We start from the raw sequence: 16,929 nt of genomic DNA on the forward strand, positions 1-16,929 counted from the left end.
GGCATCTAGTGTGTTCAGAGACCAGGGATGCTGCTGAACGTTCCTACAGTGCACAGGATGGTCAGGCAACAGAATAATCCAGCCCAAAACATCCAAAGTGCTGAGGCTGAGAAGTCCTGATCTTTATTAAGTGATAGAGAAGAATCTCTTCTATCATGTGGAGAATATGACACAGAATCTAGCCCTGGGATCCATCCTGGTATCAGAGGCCTCCTGAAACCAGTTCCACTAGGGAGTCTGAAAAAGCAAAGGTACACCAAAATTTGCCTGTAGAGCATATCTGCAGGCGAACCTTGATGATGTGATGTCTACAATGATGTCTCACACGTGTGAATGCTGTGATTAGTAAAATGCACGATCATAGGCAGGGCAACAGAACTCAGAAGGACTCTGGCATGTGTCTTCTCAACCATCGGATACTAAAAGTACAGCCATGGTTCTCTGTGTTGGCGCCTGAATTTTCTGATGTTAAAAAGAAGACCTTCTTGAAAAAGTCGGGGTGGTAGATGCTGGTTTTTTAACCCCCACCTCTGAGTTGCAGCAAATGGGCCAAGAAGGCACACGGATGCTTTTAATAGTATGGTAGTGTCTGCTATAAAAAGCATTAGAAACATTATTTGAAAGAGCATGCCAGTGTTGAATGCTCACGTCCCGCCTTCCTCTTCACCCCACAAGGAATTAAATGAAATTATTTCTTGAGACACATCCTATTCTAAAATGGGAAATTGTGAAGCTAGGCATAGCAGAGAGCACAGTATCTTTTTCAATTTCTCAAGAAATTATACCATCTGGTTTTCCCCTCCCTCTGCCCCCTCCCTCCAGATCTCTGCCTCCCCGTCTGAGTGGCAGGCAACCCCAGCCTCCTTGATGTGGAAGTCTGGAACATTCTCCACTCCCTCTTCTTCACAACCCCCCTCACCCCAGCCACACCCAGTTGGTTCCTTCCTGTTCTGCCTCCTGAATACCTCTTCCCTCCACCCCCACAGCCCCTTTCCTGGTTCACACACTCACCTACATTCTTCAACAGCAGCCAGATTTCTCTGTCTGCCTTCAGACTCCCCCCACCCCTCCAATCTATTCTCCAGTCTGCAGTCAAGGGAAGCTTCTAAAGTGCATGCCTTTGCTTAAACCCCTTCCTCTCCCACTGCCCTCAGGACCAGGCCTGGACTTGTAGACTGAAGTATTCACTTCTCTCCCCTGTGCCTTTGCACTTGGTCTTCCCTCTGTTGAGAGTGGCCAGGGCAGTCCCTCTGGCCTTGGCCCAGCTCACGCCCATCATCCTCCAAGACTTCATGGAAGCATTAGTTCCTCCCGGAAACCTTCCCTGATCCCTACGCCCTTGCCCCAGTCAGGGCCGGATGCTTCTCCAGGGGCCCCCAACTACATCCTAGGCTTCCCTTCAGGGAGCACCTGTCGTGCTCCATCACAAATGCCTCTTCTCCACACCAGGTCTCCATCCTGCTTGTGGGGTGGGGACTGCACGTCCTGATGCAGGGTTGATTTAGGCTGTTTTAGGATGCAGGGCCTGCCCTTAAGGAGGCACTCAGGGATGCTGTTGCAGGAATTTCCTTGCATGCAGACCAGTCAGAGGCAGGCACATTGGCTTTAGCCCGGCTTTCAGAGTTAGAGGCAGTGACGGTCGGAAGTGAAGCGCCACTAGCGTGCTAGCTGTGTCTCTACTAGGGCCACCAAATGGCTGGGCCTTCTTCCTGTAGGACGTGAGCGGGGCCAACAGAGCTGCCACTCCAGCTATGCTAAATGGGAAAATTGTGAAACTAGGAAATTAAACCATCTGGTTTCAGTTGGCCCTGTGCCCACCAGCTTTGCTCAGAACCTGCAGGGGGTGCTGGGTGGCTGGGGAGGAGCAAGGGCTCATGATTAGGTAGGAGGTCTGCTGCCTTCTGCTCATGGTGTGCTTCTCTTTCACCCCACAGTTCTCTTTCTGACCCAAAGGAGGATGCAGATCAGTGAAACCCTGAAGCTCAATATAGCCAAAGGGCTCACACAAGCCTTGCGGAAGGCGTTCCACCAGAATGACGTCTTGGCTCATGTAAGCCCCCTGTTCTTGAAACCAGGCTCATCCAGCCACGTCTTCTTTTTGGGTCCAGACTCTGTTTACATTGCTTCTGTCCTCCATGAGCACCATAACCACCACGGAAGTAGATCCTCATTCTTCATTTTGGCAAATAGCTAACGTGTGGTAGCAGGAGAAGGAGGTCAAATTCTGAGATAGAAAATTGAGGATAATTGTGTCTAGTTTTGGGGTTGTTTTTTTAAAAGCCTGGATGTACTTTATAAAAATTGCCCCATTATCCTGTTATTTGGGGAAAGTATTTAATTGTGTCAGTGTAATTTTGCAGAAATCATCCACTGCTTTTTATCTTCCTCACCATGGTAAACAGTTGGCGATTTATTTCTGGACATTTAAAAATTACTCTGACTTGTAAATTGAGTCTAACTTTGCTTAAATTGAGAGCAACAGACAAGGAAGTAAGCATTTTTTTTTTCTCTCCAAACACTTTCATGCCAAGTACTATTTAACAACCACCAACTGACTTCGATGGCATATCCAAGTGATGGAAGTTTTGCTCTACTCCCTTTTGGTTTGATTCCAAGTTTTAAAGCAGTACATGTGATGGGCAGTCAGTAGACAGCCCTTTACATCACTTAAAAATATCGCTTCAGCTTTCTGCTCTGATGCTCTGCACAGCCGCATTCAAATTAGTGGTACCTTCCCCGCCACCACACCACGGACTAGGAAGGAGATTGGGTACAGTTTATTCATCATTGTTAATCTCTTTTATATACTTCTGAAAAGAAGAAGAGGAAATGCTCTCTACAAGAGACATCTGTGGTTTCTGCACCAGAAACTTTATTTGAAAGTTGAAAATGTGAATGTTTCCCTGTGGTTACCTGAGACAGTTTTCATTAAACTTTGGTTGTTCGCAAATTAGCCTGACAGTTTTTGCTCTTTGTTGCATATCATCACAGACCGCTGTGAGAATTAGTATGTAGTAGAAGGCAATGGCACCCCACTCCAGTACTCATGCCTAGAAAATCCCATAGATGGAGGAGCCTGGTAGGCTGCAGTCCATGGGGTCATGAAGAGTTGGACTCGACTGAGCGACTTCACTTTCCCTTTTCACTTTCATGCATTGGAGAAGGAAATGGCGACCCACTCCAGTGATCTTGCCTGGAGAATCCCAGGGACGGCGGAGCCTGGTGCGCTGCCGTCTATGGGGTCGCACCGAGTCAGACACGACTGACATGACTTAGCAGCAGCAGCAGTTATTTTTAAATCGGTTTTTATTTAAAAAAACACTTAAGATTAGGATTGTCATATATGCACTACTTTATATAAGATGATAACTAATAAAGACCTACTATATAGTATAGGGAACTCTATTCAATACTCTGTAATGACCCATATGGGGAAAGAATCTAGAAAGGAGTGGATATATGGATATGTATAACTGATGCACTGTACTGTACCACAGAAACTAACACAACACTTTGAATTGACTATGGTTCAATAAAAATTTAACGGAAACATATTTCTTTCGAAAGGATGTTTGATATCATCACCATGAATAGAAGTCAGGATCATTTGCTGCAAGTAGAAGGCAATGATAAAAATGAAATAAGGGAGTTTCCTGATGGTCTAGTGGTTAGGATTTGGCGCTTTTACTTTCATGGCCCAGTTTCAATCCCTGGTCAGGGAACTGAGATCCTACAAGCTGCATGGCATGACCAAAATTAAAAAATGAAAATGAAAATAGTGGAGACAGCCTGTTAAATTCAAGTTAGATATTACTGCTTGCAGAAGGCATTAAGGCTGGGGCCTGGCGTCCCTTTGTTTGTTTAAAAATATGATTAGCAAGGATTAGAGAGGTGTTAGAAGTCAACTGTCCTCAAACTGAGACTTGCTTCTTGAGATATTAATATTAGGAGGATGGGAATGGGAGTCACCTTCTTTCTGGGTGATTTGGTGGTATTTGGTGCTGAGTCCGTGTTCCATCCAGAAATACCTCTTGTCCCGCCTAATGTCACCTTGAACACCAGCTTCAAGTGACAAGGTGCTGAGGAACACACAATGTGGAGAAGCAAAGGACACCCAGCCTCCTGCAAAATCAGTTGTCTTGGTTTCTTTGGCAAAAAACATGAGACTCCTAATGGAGATGGAAGAATAAGGGGAGGAAAGGCGGTGTTCGAAACACCCTGAACTGTTGATATCAAACATGAGGAAAGCAAAACAAAATAAGAATAAGGTCAAAAGCCTCAAAACTCTTCCAGTTGGGTGAGAGAGAGCTCAGATCATCAGCATCCCTTAGGACTCCTTTGCTATAAGAGAAATTCTCCATGGCCCAGCCTTGCCTTGGTCGTGAGCCAGTTACAAGCCAAGAATAGAGTTAAATCCAAACAGTTCTCTCAGCTTCTAAAGAGAGGGCTTCACCTCATTTACTACCTGGCCCTTGTCTGGAAGGGGCCTGAACTTCATCTATCATTTCTGCCTTTTAATGTTTATGTTCTTGTGCTCTGTCACTCACTCATGTCCAACTCTTCGCAACCCCATGGACTGGGGCCCACCAGGCTTCTCTGTCCATGGGATTTTTCAGGCAAGAATACTGGAATGGGTTGCCATTTCCTGTTCCTGGAGATCTTCCCAACCCATGGTTGAACCCACGTCTCCTTCATTTCCTGTATTGCAGGTGGATTCTTTACCCACTGAGCCATTAGGGAAGGCCCTTTAATGTTTATAAATGATGAGAAGTATGGTACAGCCGTTTTCCCAGCATTCCTACCCCAGGAAATCTCTTTTGCCTGCTGTCTCCTGCCTGCCTTCCTGGGTGGTAATTGGTGCTCACAGGATTAAACTGAGACACTTAAGGAATTAAAAAAAACTACCCACAGACTTAATTCTGTTTCAGAATTAAATATAGATTTAATTCTATATCCATAGGTTCAACACAAATTATATTTTGTTGTATTCTGATATTTTGAGATCTGCCAGTCCCATCAGCTTATAGCACTGCTAGAATATTTGTCAAATGGGAACATCCTCCTCCCCAGCCATGCTGAGCAACCATTGTGGTTCTAAGAAACACCAAGAGAGACTTAAAGTATGGTGGAAATGAACACTAAGTTCTTTGGGTCCATTTGTCTTGTAGGTGGACCTTCTGGAACATTCTCACAACATCACCGTTGGTTATTACGCCACCAAAGGGAGGCTGGTCTACTTGCCTTCCGCAGTGATCGAAATGCTGGGTGTTTATGGGATCAGCAACGTCACTGCGGATGTGAAGCAGCACACCCCAAACCTGCAGTCTGTGGCTGTACTTGCCTCCCCGTGGACTCCCCAGCCTGCGGGCTACTTGCAGCTGAAAACAGGCAAGTAATTCAGAAGAAAAGGATTCCTCTTCATTCTGGGATTGTGGGCGCTACCAGGAGGACACCTGTTTGAACACTCCATCACTGGAATTCCCTGGTGGTTCAGTGGTTAAGACGCCATGCTCCCAGTGCAGGGGGTACAGGTGTGATCCCTGGTCAGGGAACTAAATCCCTCATGCCACAGCTGGAGATGCCACAAGTAAGGCCTGGGGCAGCCAAATAAAGAAAGGAAAATTCCATCACTAGCTGCTCTGTCATTTCTTAGAGTCCTCGTGTACCTTCCTCCAAGGGCCTTGCTAATCTAATGTCCAAGTTCCCTGCACAGCAGCCTAAACTTTTCCAACCTGGATTCATGAGAAATATTCCTTCACAGAAGTCTTCCCAATTTATATGAGTATATAGTACTTATGAGCATCAGGTACTGTATTTTCTTTTCCTGTATTACCAGTGGATACTGAGGAGGATTGAGTATCCTCAGCGTAAAATCTGTGCTTTGCAACAACATGTTCCAGATGCCCTTGAATTAGAATCTTTGAGCTTAGGCCTTAGAGTCTTTCTTTTAAACTCCCTGATGGGACTTCCCTGGTGGTCCAGTGGTTAAGAATAAGCTTGGTAATGCAGGGGTCACAGGTTCCATCCCTGGCCTGGGAGTATTCCATATGCTGCGAGGCAACTAAGCCCGTGTGCCACAGCTACTGAGTCCGTGTGCTCTGCAACAAAAGCTCACTGCACCTGGAGAAGTCTCCCTCTTTCTACAACTAGAGAAAGCTCTTGTGCAGCAGTGAAGACCCAGTGCAGCCTAAATAGATATTTTTTTAAATGTTTTATGTTTTTTAAAATTCTGATCTTGTGGTTTGAAAGCCACAAGAGTAGAGGAACCTTTAAAACTGAAAAACTCAAACAACTTAGTCATGTAGGTCAATTGACTTTTTTTTTCCTTCCAAAGAAATAGAAGACATGATCACTCTAAAGTCATTTTGTAGTCTTGGAGCAGATGTTTCCATATGCCAATAATTGAAATCACAAAATTCTTTGCATTGGAGGGGATCTCAGGTTCGATCATGTTTTTAATTCTTATATATTATAAATCACTTTAAGAGCCACTTCCAAAACTAATACTGTCCTTATTTGCCTGATTTCTCTAATGTAAACCATGCCGTTTTGTATCATGACTGCCGTTAAGTTCGAGGAATTAAGACGTAGAGCTTTGGTGAGCATTGATTTATTACTTTCATTCTAGTGCTACAGTTTGTGAGCCAGTCCGACAACATACAGTCCTGCAAATTTGCTCAGACCATGGAACAGAGGCTACAGAGGGCCTTCCAGGATGCTGAGAGGAAAGTTCTGAATACTAAAAGCAACCTGACGATTCAGGTAAGTGGGAGTGTGCTTCAGCCTGTAGTTGACAGAGACCACCCGGAACCCAAATGTTGGCAAGAAGTGCTTTGGTTCCCATTTCAAAGCTGCCTTTGTACTTCGGGTATGCGAGGATATCTAGGGTTGATCGTACAAGAGAGATGATGTACCCCTGTGTACCTGCTGTGATTTGGGATTTTATGTTTATTTTCCCTTGTGAAGCTTCCTCAAGTCTTTCTAATATACTTATTTTTTTTAATGTACTAGAATATACTCTACATGTCAGATGTCTCATATAAAATGAATCATTTCTAAATAACTAATTCACCTAAGATTTCCTTTTCTGTGATTTTAATTCAGTTTATTTTCCGGGTATCCACAGGAACAATCACCTTAGTTTAAGGACACACATCTTATATTTAGGGCTTACTGTGTGCCAGGACTGTGCTAAATGTTTTATAAATGCTTTGCTATGTAATACTCAAGACATCCTTCTGAGGTGTTATTATCAGCATTTCACAGAAAAAGGAATGGAGAGAATGGTAAGAAACTTCCAGAATTAGGACTTGAGGCAAAGCCTGTACTGTAATCCACCATGCTCTGCTAGCATCAACGCAACATAGAAATGGGATCCTTAGGTGGCCAGTGTTGGTCACGGTGTAAGCCTCTAGCTGGGGCATACAGAGGGCTCTGGAGGACTCAGGACAGCATGGTCAGTATTTGTCCAGGCGCCTCGGCTATTCAGTCACTGTCTAGAACTGAATCTCCTAATTTTGTCCCAACTCTGCCAATCCAACGTCTCTTACATTAAACCTTATACTCAAAAAAAAAAAAAAAAAAGAAATGGGATCCTTGATGAAATTTTCAGCAGGCATTTGACTTCTCTTCTAGGGCAGTCTCAGTACTGGTACATTGTTTTTCAACTTCCTGAATTTGCAGTAGACATGCTACCAAATGTCTCTCTCAGACCCATTTTTTACATTTCTATAGATGACATCTCCCTAAAGACAGATGCTTCTTAATAATTTTCATCCAGTCCCCAAATTTCTCTGATTGTACTAACCAATCTGTCTGTTTTACTGAACTAAAAAGCCTTTGCAATTAAACCCAGTGGTTTTAAAATCGACATTTAGCTTAAATGAATTATCAGCAAAGCCAATATGATGTGGAAGGCATACAATTTAATTTGAATGAGCAGTTGTCCCTTTCTAGATTCACCCAAAGTATATATGGAAGTATCTCATTATGATCTGGTTCATATTTGACTAAGATCTAAAAACATGTCACAGACATAAGATTTATGTAAGGAGTGTGACTCAGCTCCTTTGTGGGGGATCTTTTTCTTTCTGATTGCGTTTGTGATCCTCACAGGTACATGAGTCTTATTGAAGCTTGGCAGAGGAACATATTCTAATTATAATCAGGAAATACAGACTTACAGAGCAACTTCTTTTTATCAGCCAGTGGAAGGGACACCAAGATAAATAAGCTGCCCTTGGCCTTAAGAAGCCTCTCTTGTGTTGTTGTATGGTAGTCATGGCCATGAGATGAAACTTTGTCAAGTAAGCAACAAACACTCCTTGGAAAAGACTACAGCAGGCAATTAGAAAATTGTATCTAAATAGATTTTAGATGCTCTTGAATGTATCAACAGCTCTTGATATGAATGGGTAATTGGGTGAATTGTTTTAATAACCCTCTTTCACTTTTTGCCTTGGCTAACAGGAAGCCCAGAGCGAAAGCTGTTGTGTAGATTTAATAACCCTCTAGGCCACAATGTTATGCATAGATCATTACATGCTAATCATCCCCCAGGGTTGTCATTAATCTCTTTTTTTAAGGACCTGGTTTTGCAATTAATAAATTTCCCTTTTATTGTATTAAATATAATTTGTGGGGCACCTTGGATCGCTTGTGTAATAAAACCATGTAAATATTTAATTTTTTTGGAGGGTCATTGAAAAAGTGACTTCTTAGTTTTTACTTGTATAGCATTGATATTAAGGGCTAGATTATAGTAGGCTCAAGTAAGACTTTTTGATTATAAGTGATGGAATGCAAGCTCACAAGGCTTACGCAAAAAGAGGAAGTGATTGGCTCATGTAAGCGAAAAGTCTGTAGCTTCTTACTTCAGGAACAGTTGGACCCAGGTGCTTGCATGATTTCTTCATAAAATTCTCTCCTCATCTCTTGGTTTGCCTTGCTATAGGCTGGCATTATCCTCAGGCTCCTGGTGCCTCCAAGTTTGTCTCATCTTTATTACTCACAGTCTCATGGAACCAGAGTGCCTTTGGTTCCATGTCATTCCAGTCAAAATCCTGGGATTAGGTTTCATTGAATCCTCTTGGATCATGTGCTCATTTCTAGACCAGTAACTGTGATTGAGGATATGAAATGTCCCAGTCAACTAAGCCTGACTGAGATACCCACTCCTGGAACCGGACCGGGGCAACTCTACCCAAAGCGCATGAACTCATAGGAGAGAAGTGGTGTTTCCTTAAGAGAAATTGTGGTGCTGACATGGAAGAAGGAAGAATGGATACTAAGGATGAAAACAATGGCTTTCCATTCCATCAGCTTTATGGGTCTAATTAACTAAATGAATCATGGCACGAATGAATGGGAAGTAAGAGATGATGTCAGAACCCAAAGGAATCTAAGAATAGAGGGGTGATGGGAAAGTGTTCTATGCAAGGGCATGACTATGAGGGAACCGTGATATGACCTTGTTTTCAGGGCTCTGGTTTCTTCTTTATGAATCTGTTGTTAAGTAGCCCCCAAGAGTGACTACACTTTTCTTAGCTATAAAAAAGATGAGTAAAGAAAACATAAATGGAAAGACATTCTGTGCTTATGAATTGGAAGACTTAATGTTGTTATGATGTCAAGTACTACCAAGAATGATTGATAGATTCAATCCAATCCCTATCAAAATTCCAGTGACATCTTTTGCAGAAATAGAAAAATCTATCCTACAATTCACATGAAATCTCAAGGGACCCCAAATTGCTAAAACAATCCTAAAGAGGAAAACAAACTTGGAGATCTCATACTTCCTGATTTCAAAACTTAGTGCAGAACTATGGTATTCAAAACAGGATGGAACTGGCATAAAGACAGAAATATGGACCAATGGAACCAAACAGAAACCCCAGAAATAAATACATACACAATCAAATGATTTCTGACAAGACCATTAAGTGGGGGAAGGGACAGTCATTTCAGCCAATCAGTTCAGTTCAGTCCTGGGTGTTCTTTGGAAGGAATGATGATAAAGCTGAAACTCCAGTACTTTGGCCACCTCATGAGAAGACTTGACTCATTGGAAAAGACTGTGATGCTCGGAGGGATTGGGGGCAGGAGGAGAAGGGGACGACAGAGGATGAGATGGCTGGATGGCATCACTGACTCAATGGACGTGAGTTTGAGTGAACTCTGGAAGATGGTGATGGACAGGGAGGCCTGGCGTGCTGCAATTCATGGGGTCACAAAGAGTCGGACACGACTGAGCTACTGAACTGAACTGAATGTAAACCAGGGACTTGAACAGATGTTTGAACACCAGTGTTCATAACATTATTCACAGCAACATTAAGTGTCCATCAGCAGGTGAATGAATAAATAAATGTAGTATATCTATGCCGGGGAATATTATTCATTTTTAAAACAGAGGGAAATTCTGACATGTGCTTCAACATGGGTGTACCTTGAGGACATCATACTAAATGAAAGAAGCCAACCACAAAAGGACAAATACTGTATGAGTCCACTTATGAAAAGTGTTTGAAGTAAAGTCGCTCAGTCGTGTCCAACTCTTTGCGACCCCATGGACTGTAGCCTACCAGGCTCCTCCATCCATGGGATTTTTCCAGGCAAGAGTACTGGAGTGGGGTGCCATTGCCTTCTCCAGGGGATCTTCCTGACCCAGGGATTGAACCCAGGTCTCCCGCACTGCAGGCAGACGCTTTTACCGTCTGAGCCACCAGTGTAGCTTTGTCAAATTAATAGAGACAGAAAAGCTGAATGGTGGTTCCCAGGGACTAGGAAGAGGAAGAAATGGGAAGTTATTTAGTAGGTACAGAGTTTCAGTTTGGGATGATGGAAAAGGTTTGGAAATGGACAGTGGTGATGATTGCCCAAGAATGTGAATGTACTTAATGCCACTGTACACTTTAAATGGTTAAAATAGTATAACATAATGTATATTTTACCACAGAAAGTATAAAACTAATATAGTGTTGTATGTTAATGAAGTCTCCTCAATAAAAATGTTCTCAATTAAAAAAAGTATAACTTACTTTGTCAAGTGTAGTATATACTAAGATACCATACTGCAAGCTCTTTGGGATCCAGTGAGATTTAGTTTTGTTGAAAAGAAACAAGCATATATACATATACGTGTGTATATATATATATATATATATGTATATATATATATATAATTTTCCAAATAGAGATAAAGATTGCAAGGTTACTTTAGTTATTATTTTTTAGGTGACAGTACAGTGAGGTCTTTTGAATTATTCAGAAAGAAGTACCTTTCTTCTTGGTACCTTGGGAAAGAGGTGTGAATACCCGTGGCTAAACCACATTCCAAAAATCCTCTGGAGAGGAAGTAAGAGTTGACCAGAAATGTTGACTCCATATGTCAGTAATCATGGGACTCTAGGCGCTGTGTTAGAGAACTTAAAAAGGAACTTGCTCTTATGGGAAAAACTTCGAAATAGCTTGAAGACGCTTACTCTTGATAGTCTTCAAAGTAAGTTTTAAAAGGAATGCTGCAGAGATATCTGTGTCTGAGCACACAAAGGTTTTAGACAGACTGGGTAGCAGTTCCTGGCAAAAAGAGAGGACATATTCAAATGAAGGCAATTTGAGGAAAGTCCAATGAAAAGGACTTTACAGAAGTGTGCCCAGGCTCTAGGGGGACCAGGGGGGTGGTGCAGCTTTCAAGGCTGTGACTTTGGGGCTGATGAGGTGAGGGGACGGAGCAGTTGTGGGAAACTTGGGCCAGAAGTGCGCAACAAGAGCTGTGACCCCCCAGGAGGGAGCTCCCAACACCAGCTCTCTGACCTCACTCTCCTCCTTCTCGCCCACATCCTCCTGAGCTCCCTGTAACTAACATCAGGGCACCAAGTAGCCCATTGGTGTGCTCCACAGAATTCTGCCTCTGGGGGCACTGAGCAGGATGAGGGCAGGGTAGCAAATGGATCTGGTGGGGAAGGGGCAGACATCCAGCGCAGAAGCCCACAAAGACTGTCTCACCAGGCAGAACGCCTTCCTACTGCATCTGTTTTTCACATTTCATCTGTGGGGTGTTTGTGTGTATATACACTGACCCATGAAAGTCTCATTTCTTCATAACTAAAAACCTGACTTAAAGATTCAAGAAGAAAACTATACCATCTCATAGTAATATTAACATATTCTATATTGAATTGATAGACCGCAATGAAATGGAATCTCTCTCGAAAGAAGCTGTTTTCTATTTCTGCATTCTTATTGTCATCAGTTTTCATCATGCTGTCCATTACTAGGTTGGTGACCAGTGGCGTGCATTCTCTGTCCTTTCAACTTTAAAATTCCCCAGAAGTTTGAATCAGGCTTTCTCGGTCTGAGCAGTTGAGCCCTCCTTAAATTTATCATTCCTATGCTCTATAGTGTATCTTCAGAACCATAAAAATAGCCTGCGAGCATTTAGCCCCTGGAAAAGATACACCACCTGTGGTTAAAACCTGAAGTCAGGCTGCACAGGTTTGGATCCTGGCTCTGTCACTTATTAGCTGTGTGACCTTGGGCAAGTCCCTTGATCATTCTGGGCTTCAGTTTCCTCCTCTGTCAAAGGATATACCTCCATGACAGGATACACCTCCTAGGGTTGTGGTGAGGATTAAATGAGATCATGTGCCCTTGGAACGATGCCTGGTATGAGATGCCTGGCATGTTGTGAGCCATCATAAGTGACAACTGTTGTTATTCTTATCTCTTCCTTACTCTCTTCCCACCTCCCTTTCATTCCTAACCTCTCCTTAAGCTTCTCTTCCCACGGCCTCCATGAAACAGACCCTCGTCTTATTTGGCATGTCTCCCTCCCCTTTCCTCCTGTGTCCATTCAGATGGTGAGCACATCCAACGCCTCCCAGACAGTCACCTTGGTGTACGTGGTGGCCAACCGAAGCTCCTTCCTCAACGGCACCGTGGCCAGCAGCCTCCTCCGCCAGCTCTCCGCTGAGCTGGTGGGGTTCTACCTCACCTACCCGCCGCTCACCATCGCGGAACGTGAGTATGTTCGAGCTGTGTTCGAGTCCCTGTAGGACTCTACCGTCTTCTCCGGGAGCTTGTCCACTTAGCAAGCCTCCATGGTGCCATGTGCTAACTCTTTTGTCATAAAATCACAACTGTAATATGTGACTGAAGGGGGTTGAATTGATGAAAACGTCACTGCATGTTGTAAAAAGCACTGGCTAGGTGCTTTTATCCTTCACTTGTCTTGTATCTCATTTAATCCTCACAACTACCCTCTATGGTAGGTGCAAAGTTAGCGCCATTTTGCAGAAATGGGAAAATTGAAACTCCAAGAGGTTTGACTCCAAGATGCCTACTCTGACATAGCTGGTGAGACATCAAACCTGGGGCTTGAACCAAGCAGTCTGTCTTCTTAGCTTATAACATTGCCTGGTAGAGCGTCTGTCTGTCCTCATGGCAATCTTGGTTGCTAGGGTTTCCCCCACTTCTGCCATCACCAAAAATTCCCAGGCCTTCAGCCCTTGCCTGGGCTATAGATATTATAATGCAGCTCACGTGCAGTCAGCATCGTGACTTCACTTGATGAAGTCCCCATAGGCTTGTGGCCTCCTCTTTCTCTAACGCTTCAGTTGCATAATCCTCATTATCATGCAGCAGGCATAGGCTTCGAAGATGCAGCCTACATTTTGTACCCAAACACTTACTCAGTAGCCAAAGGAAGTATAGATCCCTGCTCTTAAATTTAATTGTTGATACATACTCAAGGTCACTGGGTAAGTGTATTTTTTTAAACATGTATTAGCAAAGTTGTTTTCATTTCCCTCTATGGTTCCTTTTTATATTGTAAATAAGTGAGATAATGTGCTAATGTACTTATTAGCACAAAGTAGCCACTCAGACTTTATAAAAAAATGTTAGTTTAGTGGCAAGCTTTTGTGAATTTCCATGTACTCAGAAAAGATGACTCTGGATTTTATGGAAAAGATAATGTCATAAAAGATGGCATTATGTCACCTGGTAGCATGTGAAGGATTTATTTTCTTTGATCATCTTGATAGTCTAAGAATAATAATAATAACACAACTGTGATTTACTGAGTACTTATTATGTGCCAAATAATGTGCTAAACCCTTTACATATATTAACTCTGATGGTCACCACACTATAAAGAAATGGGACCATTGCTTGCAAACATTTAGCTACTAAACTTAGTCTTTGGAAAGATCCATTCAAGAAATAATTATTCCTAAAAATATGTTACGATGGGTAATTTTTTTAAAAAGAAGGCTATAGTTGACAGGTTCTCGTTGAAGGTCTTGACAGTAAAATTGTTTTGCCTTAAGAAGGTTTGGATGGAAAAGCTGAAAGCAGACACCCAAAAGCCTTAGAAAACTCTTCTGAAAGTTAGCCCTTTACTGAGTATTTTAGTTTTCTGAAAAGCAAGTTTCAGGCTGTATGTCCTAGAGTTCCCAAGAATGATAGAGCAGGATTTAGCTGCTTGGTATTTTGTCAGCTGTGTCTATTTCCCTGAACAAAATCTATATATAAAACTTATGAAAGTAATTTGGTGTGTTTCTTGTTTGTTTTAGCGCTGGAATACCCCAACCTTGATATATCAGAAACAACGAGAGACTACTGGGTAATTACAGGTAATCTCTTCTTTCTTTGCTCCTTTCACCCTGTCAGGTTGGTTTATTTTTAAAAGCTTGCTTGCCTTTCAGTGATAGAATTGGCATCTTTTCTTGGATTCTGCTTTATAAGCCAAGGAGTTCCTTCCATAGGACCAGAAATGGAGTAAACTGAGATAAGAACCTGGGCTCTGTGACAACCTAGAGGGGGTCAGCTGGGGTGGGAGGTGGGAGAGAGGCTGAAGAGGGAGTGGACATGTATATACCTGTGGCTGATCCATGTTGAGGCAGAAACCAACACAATGTTGTAATTATCCTTCAATTAAAAATTAAAAAAAAAAAAAGACATCACACTGAAGATGGGTGTTAAATAATCAGTTCAAAACAGCTACCTTGAAAGTCCTAGTCTGGAGCCTTCTTCTTGCAAAACATGCATCCATCAGAAGGAAGAGCATTAAGCTGTGGAGGGCTGGGGCATGTCCATGCGAATGGTTGTCTATTTGTTTAAAGATCGTAGGCCTTTCTGCACTGCCCTACAAAACCCAGTGGAAGTCAGAGGAATGCCAGGCATGCACTTTTCTCTCTCCCTGGGCACACCCACACTGATCCTGTTGAAGCCCAGCGTGTCCTGACAGTGAAGGCGGACGGAAGTAGAAGGGTGTTTGGGTGGCATTTTCCTTGACATTTTCTAGCTGAGATTTATGAAACAGCAAAAAAAGTTCTTGTTTGTGTTTTTCAAAAGCCAGACAGTAGCTCTGAAAATTAGAGAAGCAAGGATTAGAAGCAGAGAACAGAAGCTTGTAGGAGGCAGAGTGACTAGCTGGGTCATTAAGGGTGGTGCCGAAAGCTCAGCTTCTCTGTTCACTGGTGCCAAATTGAATCTCAGAGGCAGTTTGGAGTGAAGTAGAAATGGATAGCTTCATTGCTTTGCTAGCAGGGTATACCGCAAGCTCCTGCCTCAAAAAACTACATGTCCCAACCTGGGAGGATTTGATGAGGGGTTTTATAGCAATAGTTCAAGGTAGGGTTTTATAGCAATAGTTCAAGGTAGGGTTGCTAAAAAGATTAAGGTGTGTGTAGGGTCTCCAGGTGGTGCTGGTGGTAAAGAACCTGCCTGCCAATGCAAGTAGATGTAAGAGACGTGGGTTCAATCTCTGGGTTAGGAAGATCCCCTGGAGGAGGGCATGGCAACCCCCTCCAGTATTCTTGCCTGGGGAATCCATGGACAGAGGAACCTGGAGGGCTACAGTCCATAGGGTTGCAAGGAGTTGGACGTGACTGAAGCGACTTAGCACGCCCGGGGTCTCAGGTGGTTGGTCTCCTATTCTTGACGCACTTCTCTGGTCCCTGTAAATCTTGCCTCACGTGGTTTTGTGGCAGCTCTCTCCTTCATTAGCAGCTGTTCTGGATCTGCCCTTTGGAACTTGGGGAAGGTTACAGTGGCTGGAGTCTTGCCTACAAGAAATGGGGACAGAAAGGCTTCCATGCCCAGGAGCCCCAAAGGGTCCTCCTCGGTTTCAAGGGGAGGGACAGGAAGGTGTTGGTCTGCTAGAGCTGCTACCCTAGGCTGGGGGGTGAGGGTGGGGGCTTCAACCACAGGAATTTATTTTCTCATAACTCAAGAGGCTGGAGGTCTAATATCAAGGTGTCAGCAGAGTTGTTTGCTTCTGAGGTTCTCTCTCCCTGGCTTGGAAAACATCCACCTTCCCTCTGTGCAGGTCTGTGTCTTAATTTCCTCTTCTTACAAGGATACCAGTCATTTAGGACTAGGCGCCACCCTAATGACCTCATTGTATCTTAATTGCCCTATCCCAAACAGTCACATTCTGAGGTCCTGGGGGATAAAACATCATCAGATGGGGTGTGGGGGAAACAACTCCGCCCATAACAAAGAGGGAGCAAGATTTTGCAAGTCCTGGAAGATGAGCCTGGACAAGCAGGCCCTCCCCAGCCTCCCTCTTCCCTTCCCTGTCTCCTCCCTCCCTGGCGGTCCCAAACAAGCAGTAAGTGGGTGCTGGCTGGAATACTAACTAGGAGCTCGGTGAAGCCTGCTCAAGACCTCTCCTAAACTGCAGAAAATTGTGTTTCTTTCTGCCCTGCAAGGCCATGGATTTGCAGAGATTATTTTACCTGCGAAGAAAGCCAACAAAAGAAATGTGTTTACAAAGGAAAACAGCAGCGACCCACCAGAGCTTATGCCCAAGAGAGACAGTGCTAACCCAGCAACACATTTTTGAAGCCAGCAGGTTATGTAACACTTATAAAATCATGTTCCCTGCCCAAGGAATGCTTTTTTTTAAACTTGCAGATA

General features: G+C 43.4%; 1 protein-coding gene across 2 annotated transcripts in view; it reads left to right on the forward strand.

Annotated features, from left to right (window-relative positions):
• KIAA1549L (KIAA1549 like) overlaps nucleotides 1-16,929 on the forward strand; it is a 316,042-nt gene that overhangs the window by 192,601 nt on the left and 106,512 nt on the right. For both annotated transcript variants that reach the window (XM_061381086.1, XM_061381085.1), the window contains exons 4-8: nucleotides 1,935-2,050; nucleotides 5,169-5,388; nucleotides 6,629-6,762; nucleotides 12,861-13,023; nucleotides 14,580-14,639. In XM_061381086.1, coding sequence (XP_061237070.1) covers nucleotides 1,935-2,050; nucleotides 5,169-5,388; nucleotides 6,629-6,762; nucleotides 12,861-13,023; nucleotides 14,580-14,639 — 693 coding nt within the window. The remainder of the gene's footprint in view (nucleotides 1-1,934; nucleotides 2,051-5,168; nucleotides 5,389-6,628; nucleotides 6,763-12,860; nucleotides 13,024-14,579; nucleotides 14,640-16,929) is intronic.

The sequence above is a fragment of the Bos javanicus genome, chromosome 15 (genome assembly GCF_032452875.1).
Source record: "Bos javanicus breed banteng chromosome 15, ARS-OSU_banteng_1.0, whole genome shotgun sequence".
Taxonomy (NCBI): Eukaryota; Metazoa; Chordata; class Mammalia; order Artiodactyla; family Bovidae; genus Bos; species Bos javanicus.